Source organism: Eriocheir sinensis, unplaced genomic scaffold, assembly GCF_024679095.1.
Source record: "Eriocheir sinensis breed Jianghai 21 unplaced genomic scaffold, ASM2467909v1 Scaffold1, whole genome shotgun sequence".
Lineage (NCBI taxonomy): Eukaryota > Metazoa > Arthropoda > Malacostraca > Decapoda > Varunidae > Eriocheir > Eriocheir sinensis.
In genome coordinates this window covers 2013862-2025994 of record NW_026110295.1, presented here as the reverse complement: position 1 = coordinate 2025994, position 12133 = coordinate 2013862, and the positions used below count along the sequence as shown (strand labels likewise).

Here is a 12133-nt window from a genome sequence, read left to right as displayed (position 1 = left end):
TAGTCGGCCAACCAGTTGACAGACAATCTGGAAGACTGTTCTCAAGACCGTCTGCGACTGTCGGCCAATCGGTCGGCAGATTCGTGGTTGTCGTAGACAGCGCCATTCAAAAATTGACCGTTGAGACTCGTCTTGAGACTAGTTGGCAGCATGTCGCAGTCATTCTGCCAACTAGTTGACCGAGTGTCCTGAACAGTCGGCAATCATGCTAGCCGACACCAAGACGCCAATAAATTCTTGGAGCGTGGGAGCCGACTTGTCAAATGCAGAAGTCGCTGGGTTGTCGTATCCTATAATCGCCACATTCTGAACGTGCGTATACTCGTAGTGCTGTAGCGCGTGCCGTGTGTGTGTGTGTGTGTGTGTGTGTGTGTGTGTGTGTGTGTATTTTGTTAACTGAATGGTCAAGCAGATAAAATTCAGTATCTTAAAATTGTAGTGAGCGCATTTTTCGGTTAACCACAAAACCAGCCCGTAAAATTTGTCAAAGGTTCGTCCTAAAATACGTGTACTCCAAAGTCAGCATGATAGCCTTACGTGTCCTTATTCCATTGCTTCTACCTACTTGTGTGAAGCAGGATTTTCAACTCTTGTCAATATAAAAACGAAGAATAGGAATAGATTGGATGTTGGAGATGACATAACAAACGCTCGGTCACGAATTTCAAGGTTTGCTGCTCAAATGCAACATCAGGCATCCCACTGGCTGGGCTGGATAGCTGTTGAAACCTATGTTGATATTATTGTATAGGAATAATTGTGTTCTTTTTGTGAATTAAGGTTGGACCAATGTTGCGATTGTTTGCTAATAGATAACTACAGGATTCTTGAAGAAATTTTTTTGTCAGAAGTTTCTTTCCCTCTCCTTCATAGAAAACAAAATGTAAATCAGGCTGCTGATAGTAGGGGGTCGCGTGGGATTCAAGCTTTTGGGTAAGGGGTCGCGAGTGCAAAAACGTCGGGAACCACTGCTCTACAGTATCATGCGCTTTCTCAGTATCAAGAAACCCAAGATACAGCGGACTTCCATTCCTCTTTTTCCTCTCGATCATCTCATTCACTATGTTCCTCCCGTCTCCCTTGTTGTTTACCTGTAACAATAAATTATCAATCAATCAATCACATACATATTGTCCTCTGCCCTCCTGTCTGCACGAAAACCATTCTGCTCCTCACACCCAGCACTCTCTCCCTTTCAGTCCACTTACATAAGAACATAAGAACATAAGAACGTAAGGAGACTGCAAGAGGCCGGTTGGCCTATACAAGGCAGCTCCTGTACACTCAACCCCACCTTACCTCACCATCCATGGCTTTATCTAACCTCTTTTTGAATGTATCTATGGTGTTGGCACCCACAACATGGCTCCCAAGCCTGTTCCATTCATCTACCACTCTATTGGTGAACCAATTCTTGCCTATGTTTTTGTTGAATCTGAATTTGTCTAACTTGAAACCATTGCTACGCGTCCTACCTGGCTCTTTTACTAGCAAAATCTTATTGACATCCCCTTTGTTAAAGCCCTTCATCCATTTATAGACTTCGATCAAGTCTCCTCGCAACCTTCGCCTTTCTAGAGAGTGTAGGTTTAACTGCTTCAGCCTGTCTTCATAAGGCAAGTTTCTCACCCCCTGAATCATCTTTGTCATCCTCCTCTGTACAGATTCTAACATCTTGATATCCATTCTATAGTAGGGGGACCAGAACTGAACTGCATAATCGAGATGAGGTCTAACTAGTGCTAAGTAAAGTTTGAGGATGACTTCAGCGCTCCTATTGCTCACGCTCCTTGAGATGAAACCAAGTACTCTGTTTGCCCTATTTTTAGCCTGAATGCATTAAGCCCTAGGACGGAGGTCAGCGCTCACTAGTACTCCTAAGTCTCTCTCACGCCCAGACCTGCTTAGAGGAGTGCCATTTAGGGAGTAATTGTGTGAGGATTATTCTACCTACACTCGAATGCTACACTTCCCGACATTGAATTCCATCTGCCACTTCCCCGCCCAATCATATAGTCTGTCAAGCTCATCCTGGAGAACGCTAGCGTCCCTGTCTGATTGGATTACTCTACCGATCTTGGTATCATCTGCGAACTTACTGACATCACTACTAATTCCTGTGTCCAAGTCATTGATGTAAATAATAAAAAGCGGAGGACCCAGCACCGACCCCTGTGGGACTACACTCGCAACACAGCCTTTCACTCAACACAGCACAGAACAATCTGTCCTTCTTCTTCTTCTTTTGACCTGTGACGCTTTGTATCGCTTCTTAGGTCCTCCTCCTTTCGTTCCTCTTTTCTTCACTTATACACACTTTTCTTTTCAGTATTACATCACTTTGTCGTACTCGTTTCTGACGCCTAAGTATTGCCAAGAAACATTAGGATCTAACTCTTTTAACGATAACTATAAATTAGTTTCGTTATTGGAATGAAGACAGTGTTGGGGTAGGAAGTCGGAAATATAATCGGCTGAGTACGACAATCTGGCACCGTTGAGGCTGTAGCTCCGTGGCCCGAGCCATTTTGCGGGTGTCATACCGTAAATAGCATATTCTTACTGCGCAAAGCAGGTGATGTCACTTATTGTAACTTCGTGAGCTTTCATATTTATCTATTTTTGTATATTTCATGGTGGCAAAACTTTCATTACTAGTTTCATTTTACCAGTGACACGAATTTATGACTTTTCACAATAGAATTTCCTCAAACAAGTGAATCAGACGAGTACCGTCTGTGCCGCTGATGCGTGCAGACGCGTGTCGCCCCGCTGTGTTTGGGTTGTCCAGAAATATTACCAGTGTGTGTATGAATGAATACAAAGATAAGCACATACATTGATTTAACTCTAGGATGTCTCGTGGATTATTAATAGATAAAAAAACAAAATATCTGGATAGGCTATATACTCTTTAGCCCGTTACCGGCTATGGCTGCAAAAGTCCCTCGCCTTAGTTTGTACCCCCATTTGGTGATTGTTCAGGCAGCTTTACACCTGGCAATTCCTGGCCAGCAATACAGCCGCGACGTGCTGCCGGCAGCATTTTTGGTCTGGGTCTGGGTCTGGGAGCCCTTCTCGCGGCAAGTTCTCTGCAGGTGAGCTTGTCCGTCTTGTATTGCCGATCGATGGGCGGCTGGGTAAACAACGTGTCGGCGCCAATAAAACAAGAAATGACAGATGCAGATAACAAGATTTGGAGCCGGGAGGCCGAGGTGGCATTGTTAGAGGAAGTAGGCAGCATTGACACTTGTGGGACCCATAAGATAAGCTCTACTAGAGGCAGAGTCTGCGCAAAACAACTTTTGAGTGGCAGCAACAATATATATTGCGGGAAATGTGTATCTCTTTGCGATATATCAAAGGAGGTAATAAAGGAACGATTATTTTCATGTATTATATAATCACACTATGTAATGCCTGGGGGTTGAGATGGCATGTTCCTCCCTTCTCCTTTGTTGTTAAATGCAACAATAAGCATTCAATCAATCAATCAATACTACTCATGATAAAACTCGTTTACTTAAAGTATTTCTACAATATTAGGCTAATGGACCAAACTCATTGTGGTGTTAAGATATGGTAGTAGACTGTTTGGGTGTTTGGGATGAATTCATGCCCTTGCATTTACCAGCAGTTTACGTCTTGATGCTCCGGCTCCTCCCACGTGTGAAGGTACTTGCTCCCGAGCACCCAGCCAGTCTAGCTGCTAGATCGTCGACTGTATTGCCGGCCAGAAATTGCCAGGTGTAAAGCCGCCTTTAGGTACGCCTATTCTTCAGCTCTTTCCTACTCCCTATGCCCCTAAGCTCCCTTGTGTATCAAGTCACTCTGCATTCGTTCCACTCCAGGCACTCTCTCATTCTCCCATACACAGTTGAACAGCTCAGTCATCTTGTCTATCACCACCTCACCTCCATTCTTATACAATTCATACAGGATCTCATCCAGCCCTGCTGCCTTGCAATTCTTCTGCTTCTTAATTTCTCTCAAGCGTTACATCCCTCTCTCACCTCAAAGCTTCACCCACCCTTCCATGCAATCTCTTCCCAGAAACCTTTTATACACGTACTCTTTCATTCTGTCTGTGACCCTGATTTCCTCACCATTTACTTTCAGGTACTCCACGTTTTCACTATCAGTCACCTCTCACTCCTCAAGAATCTATACCATTCACGCCCACCTTCTATAGACCTTTTTTCAGAGCTTCAGTCAGACTCCTCACACCTGACCTTGGCCTCCTAATCTTCTGTTTATTTATAGTAACCCTCTGTTGCTTTACATACTCTGACCATGTATTCTGATATACATTTTCTGCCTCAATAATTTCATGTCTCTCTTTCCTCAGTCTCCTACAAACCTTATTCAGCCTCTTTCGCTCCTTCCTAACATCCCTGATCTCCCCATTCCACCACGGCTTGCATGCACTCTCTCTTCCATTCGTACTCAAATACCCAATCCGTGGAGTTGCAGCTCTCCTTACATTCCTACAAACTCACTATTGGCTCCATCCACGTCAGGCACACTTCCATTCATCCAGTCTAGTTTCCTCAGGTCTACCTGGAAATCTTCCCATCTAACATCCCTACACCTCCATTTCTTTCTTTCCCTCTTCGCTTCTATTTCATTCCTAGCATACAGGTCACATTCCAGCATATTGTGATCAGACACCACATCAATCATTCCGTCCTCATCTCTCCACACACGAGACACACACTCACACATTCTCCCATTCACTAACAAATAATCAATAGCAGACTCCTGATCCCTCGCACTCCACGTCACACGTCCCTCAGCCGTCATCACATTCAGGTTTTCCAGATTCATTTCATCCACAAACTCATCCAGCATTTCCCATTCAGTTCATTCTCTCCCCAAGTACACCCACGTGTGCATTCCTTATCTCCCATGACCACAACTTTCTCTCCGGCATACTCCTCACAGCTTTCCTCACCACGCCATACTTCCCGGCCTCTCTTCTCCCTCACGGCTCTCTCATCTTGCACCGTCATGTAGAACCCAGCGTCTAGCAGCAGCGTCCATTACTATATTTACTGGTGCATTATTTAGGCCTATGTGTTCATTAAAGTCTCCCATGACTATCCACTTTCCTTTGCCTACCCTGCCGCTAATTTCCCACCATACAGCTTCCTATTTTCCTCCCAGTCTTCTGCCCTTCCACTCCCATGTACGCCACTGTCACCTAGGGCCGCTTTCACAGTCACGCTTTGTTTGTTTTGATCGTTACCAATGGCGCGATCGACGCTATAGTTTTCCACGTGAAACTGGCCGATGGGGTAGTGGCGGCTGCAAAGAAGCGAGAGGTGTTGAGAGTGTGGCAGGTGCGGGGCTAGGCTAACCCGCAGCCGCCACTACCCCATCAGCCAGTTTGACGTGGAAATACTATAGCGGCGATAACAGCCATTGCTAACGATCAAAACAAACAAAACGACTGTGAAAGCGACCCTATAGAGTCCCTTTATAGAGAGTCCCGACATAGGCGGCCCTGTGTATAAAGGCTGCTGGGCGCCATTTTAGCCCTTCGAGCACCGCACCGACTTTGAACTGAGGTATTAAAGCATAATTTTACCTATTTTGGAAAGCGGATTCGGCTGCTTTTTAATGTAACAATGCCTTGCTGCCTAGCATTCGGCTGTAGCAACATGCCACAGAGGGATAAAAAGTGTATAATTTAACTGCAAGGCCGCTGAGAAGACAGACAGAGGCGTGCTAACAGTCAGTCGTCTTGGGAGGAAACCATCGGTTATGACAGCAAGACACACGCACTGCCATTGTGTGCGTCTTGCTGTCATAACCGCCCTCCCTTTGTACTGTCTATGGAAACCATTGTGAGAGAGGCACAGGTACGAGGACGTACTGAAACAATCGTTCACCTCAGGTCCAGGCATGATGAAGGAAGCTGTGGCCCTTAATTGTGTCCAAAATTATTGGCTGTGATCTCTCCCACAGGGTTCCAGCTGTTATTACAGACTCACAAGGGATATTTCACAGTCTCATCAAGGCCACAGTCTAATAGACTGGACGTGTTACAAGAGTTTAATGAACACAAGCTAGCTTTTGGTGAGCCATAGGTTACTTGCACGTGACGTCACACCCTCTCCGTGGCGGCAGCAGACGATGCTTCTAGCGTTGTGTGGGACCGAGCCCGTATCAGCTGACGTGCGAGGTACTTTGGTAATCATACGAAAGACAGTGAATTTGCCAAGATGCCAGCATTCTGTGGTGTTATTGGGTGCGCAGACAAGCGGACAAAGTTCCCGGAAAAGTTTTTCTTCCGATTACCAGTGTAATGCCGGGATGTGAAGGCAGGAGAAGAACCTTAGAAGTACAAGGACAAAACGTAGTTTAAGTCATTATAAGTGATTACATGTAGTTGTAAGTAATTATAAGTCACTGTAAGGCCATCATAGATATGTAAGAATGTAGTAGGTATTCTTGATCACAACCCATAACAGAATACATCCCCCCCCCCTCCTCAGACTACAATTACACCATATGACGCAATACCACGCCAAGTATTTTCCCGCCCCGGAACAGCGTCGGTCACCCTCCTCCCTTTCCTCCTTTCCCCCTTCTCCTACCAGCGCACGCACCTCGGAATTGTTACCAGCCCTTGCTTGTTAAAATCCCCTATCAGTTAAATCGTCCACCCTTACATAGATTTTTCCGCTGCTCCACATGAAATTTCGTCACCTTACACGTTAGAGACCATGCTTCCATGTATAAACTACCCTAGACTTCTCTTCATTTTGAATTAAAACGTGATAGATTATTAATCCGCTACTTGGTCCCTCTTCCTCCCCTACGGGGCCGCCGCAGGGCTGGTATAAAACGAGGGAGCGTCGTTTGAGGGCATCTTTCGCCCCTCATCTTCCTCCTACTACAGGTATTGTACTCGTGATTTTTCCTCCATCCCATTTTCCCCTAAAGTGCTCCCCAAGGGTTAATTACCGTCTCCCCTTTAGCCAATCTGCTTTAATTATCCTATAAATGCATTTCTGATCCCAGTAAATGAAATAAGCTTGATCTTTCGCCCACTCATCTTCCTTTACTCACAGGTCAGGCGTCCCAGTCTCTGCCACACACACACACACACACACAGCTTCACGAACCCGTGTATCCACCGATGTGTTCTTTTAGTTGTTAAACTCAATATTCCTATTCTCTCCACAGTAGGAGTTGTAGGAGAGAGCCCTGTATGCGTTCTTGGAGCCATACCAGGGGTAGGAAAGGGAATCGAGTCCCCTTACGGTTCCCTCCTGTTCCCCTATTGCGGGAAGTATTTTTGGGAGTATTTGGCCAGTAATCTGTGCTTTACCTGTAGTGTAGAAGTGTTAGTGAATTAAGAGGCTGTATGTTTGTGTCTTTACGACGGAGATGGTTCTCGTCGTGTATAGGTTTCGGAAATGTAACGTTCCCTCTCTCTGAGTCTCTTTCATACATCCTTATATATGTACCTGGTTTTTACAATAATTGTACACCCGCCCAAGGGTAAAGATTTCGTGGAGAATCATCAGCCTTCTTCTGGTTACCATAGTGAGAGGAGAAAACTAGAAATCAGTCGTGGGTCCATTCGCCCATTTCCGTCAGTTTCGGAAAATCGTGCCTTCAATGAGGAATTAATTATAAACCGTGTCGTCAGGTATGCGGCGCCTATGTATTGCCTTCTAAACTAAGTCTGGAATAAATGCAAGCACTCCTGTATAGGCATTTATTTCTTGTCACTCCCCGATGTGAGATTTGTCCGGCCGGCTGTGAGTTAAACTAACCATTTACCGCCCTGAGCCTGCCCGCTCACCTCGCTACCCTGCCCAGGAATCAGAGTCTCGCTCTGGGTCATTTTAATCCTCATTAAATCCTTAGTCCTTTATACATATACTCTTAAGGTTCCCAGTGAGCGTCCGGCGACATAGTTCATCAGTAGATCTCTGGGCAGGTGTAACAAAACTACCCCAGGGTGAGTCCCCTTGTTCTAATCAGATATCCCTAGGTGAATTCCCTTTTTTATTATTTACAACATTTAGTGTCCCGAATTTCCGGGCGACACCAGCAATGAACAAGAGATATGGAGGAAGAGAAAATAACAAGAGAACGGCGAGGGAAGTGGCTGGCAAGTCTGGCGAGAGCTGACTTATCCGAGGCTGGAAAAAGGCATCTCCTCGTGTGCAGTGATCATTTTTGGTGGTAAGTATATATTTGTTTCCTATTTAAGGCACAACATTCGAATAAAGTCAATAATTTAACCGAGAGACACACAAAGTGGCACAGGATTCAGTAACTCACGGCGCCACACTACCACCTGCACTAAAAGACACAGACCAGATATCTGATCATTGTTCCTTAAGGAATTCCTTATACTCTGAAAAATTATTTTTTGTGTCCCTGTTAACGGCATCTTTTACAGGTAAAATAACCATTTCAAATCAAAATTCACCGACTCTAACCCTATCTTTATGACAGTGTGCTCTCTTACTGTTCATATTGTGCCATCAGGCTGCAAAATTTTATATTATATGGCTTATATTGCAAATATTTTTTTCCTGCTCCTTTTCAACAGTCAGTCATTGTTATGTATCTTAGTCAATAACAAGGACTTCATATTAGTTAGGTTTCGTTTGAACTGAATTTCACTGTTATGTTGTCTAACACACCTGAAGATTAAAAGCAATTGTTGAGTTGAGCTCCGCAGCTCCAAAAGATGACATTACACCTTCCTATCATAAGGGACTAAATCCATTATTAAGCCTTTCTCTTCTCTTTAATTTTAAGAACTAGCTCTATCATATTATGGTTCAGGGACATGGATTTAGTCCCATAACTGTAATAAGGAGGCGCAATATCGTATATTAGGAGGTATGGAGCTCAACTCAATAGTTATGAGATTGAATTTTATATAGGTAATTTTTGGTTTATGGATTTAAAACAATGCTCACCAGTAAAAAGTACACTTATTTGACCTTTAGTCTGGAAAAAATAAATGTTGTCTTAGGAAAGTGACTGCTGAGGTAAACCTCACATTATTAACCCTGCATTCTATTTGTTACTTCAGGACGACCAGCAGTCCTTGAGGATACTAGTAATCCAGAGTGGCCCCAACACAGAACCTTGGTCATCGTAAAGTGTCCCAGGAATTGGTCGCCATCAATTGTGCTCGGCATCAAGGATCCAGGAGAGAAAGTTGAAGAGAGGATAAGGAGATGTTTATGACACTCCATGGACATACAGGAATACACTCCCAACCTTGCTGCAGGTGACGAAGAAGTTCATGTTGGTAAGTGGTTATGTTGATATATGCCATCAACAAGTAGCCCGTTCCATGTTTTTTTTTTTTATGGAAATACAGACCTTTTCATAACAAAAAACATTTCATATCTCCATAAAATATTAGTCTCATCCGCTTTTGTTGGTGTCAAGTTAAGAAACCTCTTCCTAAAATGGGTATGAATTTTCACATTGGCCAAAGAGATTTGGCCATGGGAGTGTATTACTATCTTCCTCACAATCTTTCACACCTTTCCAAGAACCAAGCAGGAACAGTTGTCCCTACTAGCCATCGGCCAGAACATTTCAGACAGAGAAGCAAACCAGTTGTTCTGACCAGCTGCCTGCCAGACAGAAACAAAATGTAACAGGTTGCAACTTGTCGTGGCCTGCCAAAGAGACTCTCACCCTAATGGAGACAGACTTATGTTTGATCAGCGAGATGAGGACTTGAACCAGTTTACGAACAGAGAGGGTATGAACACCAGTTCTACAGTGCAGGTGACTACAATAACCTCAACCTCAATGTAATGATGGATGAAAAAGTCCTTTTTGTATACAGGGCATTGCCAAACCATGTACTGATGTGCAAATAGTTACTAGATTGAATTTTATATAGGTAATTTTTTGGTTTATGGATTTAAAACAATGCTCACCAGAAAAAGCATGACTTTTAGTCTGGAAAAAATAAATGTTGTCTTAGAAAGTGACTGCTGAGGTAAACTCATTATTAACCCTGCATTCTATTTGTTACTTCAGGACGGCCAGCAGTCCTTGAGGATATTAGTAATCCAGACTGGGCCCCAACACAGAACCTTGGTCATCGTAAAGTGTCCCAGGAATTGGTCGCCATCAGTTGTGCTCGGCATCAAAGGATCCAGGAGAGAAAGTTGAAGAAGGATAAGGAGATGTTTATGGCAGCGCAGACACTCATGGACATACAGGAATACACTCAACCTTGCCATGACGAAGTTCATGTTGGTAAGTGGTTATGTTGATATATGCCATCAACAAGTAGCCCGTTCCATGTTTTTTTTTTTTATGGAAATAGACCTTTTCAAAACAAAAAACATTCATATCACCATAAAATGGAGTCTCATCCTTTTTGTTGGTGTAAGTTAAGAAACCTCTTCTAAAATGGGTATGAATTTTCACGGGTCAAAGTTGTCATGGGAGTGTATTACTATCTTCTCACAATCTTCTTACACCTTTCAGAACAACAGGAACAGTTGTCCCTACTAGCCATCGGCCAGACATTTCAGACAGAGAAGCAAACCATTGTGTCTAGACCAGCTGCCTGCCAGACAGAAACAGTAACAGTTGCAACTGTCGGCTGCCAAAGAGACCTCACCCTAATGGAGACGACCATGTTTGATCAGCAGGATGAGGACTTGAACCAGTTACGAACAGAGGTGTATGAACTCCGTTCTACAGTAGGTGACTACAATAACCTCAACCTCAGTAATGATGATGAAAAAGTCCTTTTTATACAGGGCTGCCAAACTATGCTGTACTAATGTGCATTTTTTATTATGTTTGCCTTAATATTACCCATTCAATTAATTCAAAGCAATCCCCGTTTCAAGAATTTGTTATGTTTCTGATGCATCTTCGTTTAAACACATGCTTCCAGGATTTGGCCTACAGATTTAAAGTATCTCTTTCAACTGTGTCAAGGATATTTTATAAATGGGTAGATACAGCAGATACAAAATTAAGACATTCCATTGTATGGCCTACTGGCACAACAGGCTGGGAAGAAAATAAATAAAAAATAGAAAAATAAAAATCAGTCGACACACACACACACACACACACACACACACACACACACACACACACTCACCCTGAGAAATTCCCCTTGCAGTAGGGTTTGGGGAGGTTCAGCACCAGCAGCACCCCACATAGGATGAGAGGAGTGCACCATCAGGGGGACGGCTGCTGCTCGGGCTTTGCTAAGACGAGGGAGACACAGTTAGAGGGGCAGCCATATTAGAATCTCTTGTTGATATTGATAAGTTTAAAGCAAGAGTCAACACCTGCCTGCCACCTTTTGTTAAGGGGTGATTTTTCCTCCATTGTTTTTTCTTATCCTTACTTACTGTCTATTATTTCACACACACACACACACACAAAAAAAAAAAAAAAAGTGCATAATTATAAAGAGAAGCCCAGGATGAGGTTACAGTATGTAGTACAAGGTTATTAGTGTAGTGAATTAAGGCAGTGGTGACAGACAAGTCCTGGTGCAGCCTTCTCAAGAAACAGACTTAGTTGAACACAAAACACTCACACACACACCTTCAATATAGGGACCTGCAAGGTACTGGCCCGATGTACATTTGCCTCTTATGGCCCGATTGCAGAATATTTATATCGGCCATATATTGGCCCGATAAACAAAATCCTCGAACTACAACAAAAAGACGTAATGTAGGCTATTTAGTACTGGCCCGATGTAGATTTGCCTCTTATGGCCCGATTGCAGAATATTTATATCGGCCTTATATTGGCCCGATAAACGAAATCCTTTATGCCATAGTTCCGTTATTTGCCGGTATCGGCCCGGACTTTCGATGTTTGCTGGGTGTCTTCTTGCGGCCTCACGCTATTTTCTTTTCCCGAGGCTCCCTAGGTTAATTCAAGGTAGATTTCCCCTAATATAGCACTGTAGGGTAGGGCAAGGCGTTTAAACTATATCAAATTAAAAAAAAAAAAATAAGTAAAGAAATAAAATTGAAAGATATGCAGTAAATTTTATATTCTCTTCCATTATTTGTCGCTAAAAAGGTTAAATTATTGATAGATAGCGAGATATATAAGAAGGGATTATCTATGCAATGGTTCGTTA

At 43.5% G+C, this 12133-nt stretch overlaps 1 protein-coding gene across 1 annotated transcript; it reads left to right on the top strand.

The window, feature by feature from the left end:
• Positions 1–9234: 9234 nt before the first annotated feature.
• On the top strand, positions 9235–11136 carry LOC126988852 (uncharacterized). Its single transcript, XM_050847262.1, has 3 exons — positions 9235–9292; positions 10042–10263; positions 10498–11136. The coding sequence occupies exons 1-3, from the start codon at positions 9235–9237 to the stop codon at positions 10797–10799; spliced, it is 582 nt and encodes a 193-aa protein (XP_050703219.1). The 3' UTR covers positions 10800–11136.
• Positions 11137–12133: the final 997 nt, after the last annotated feature.

Excerpts from the sequence above, each read along its gene's own strand:
- LOC126988852 (XM_050847262.1), top strand. The coding sequence starts at position 9,235 with ATGGACATACAGGAATACACTCCCAACCTTGCTGCAGGTGACGAAGAA. Across the intron at positions 9,293-10,041 it reads TGACGAAGAAGTTCATGTTG|GACGGCCAGCAGTCCTTGAG; the intron begins GTAAGTGGTTAT and ends TTGTTACTTCAG. Across the intron at positions 10,264-10,497 it reads CCATGACGAAGTTCATGTTG|AACAACAGGAACAGTTGTCC; the intron begins GTAAGTGGTTAT and ends TACACCTTTCAG.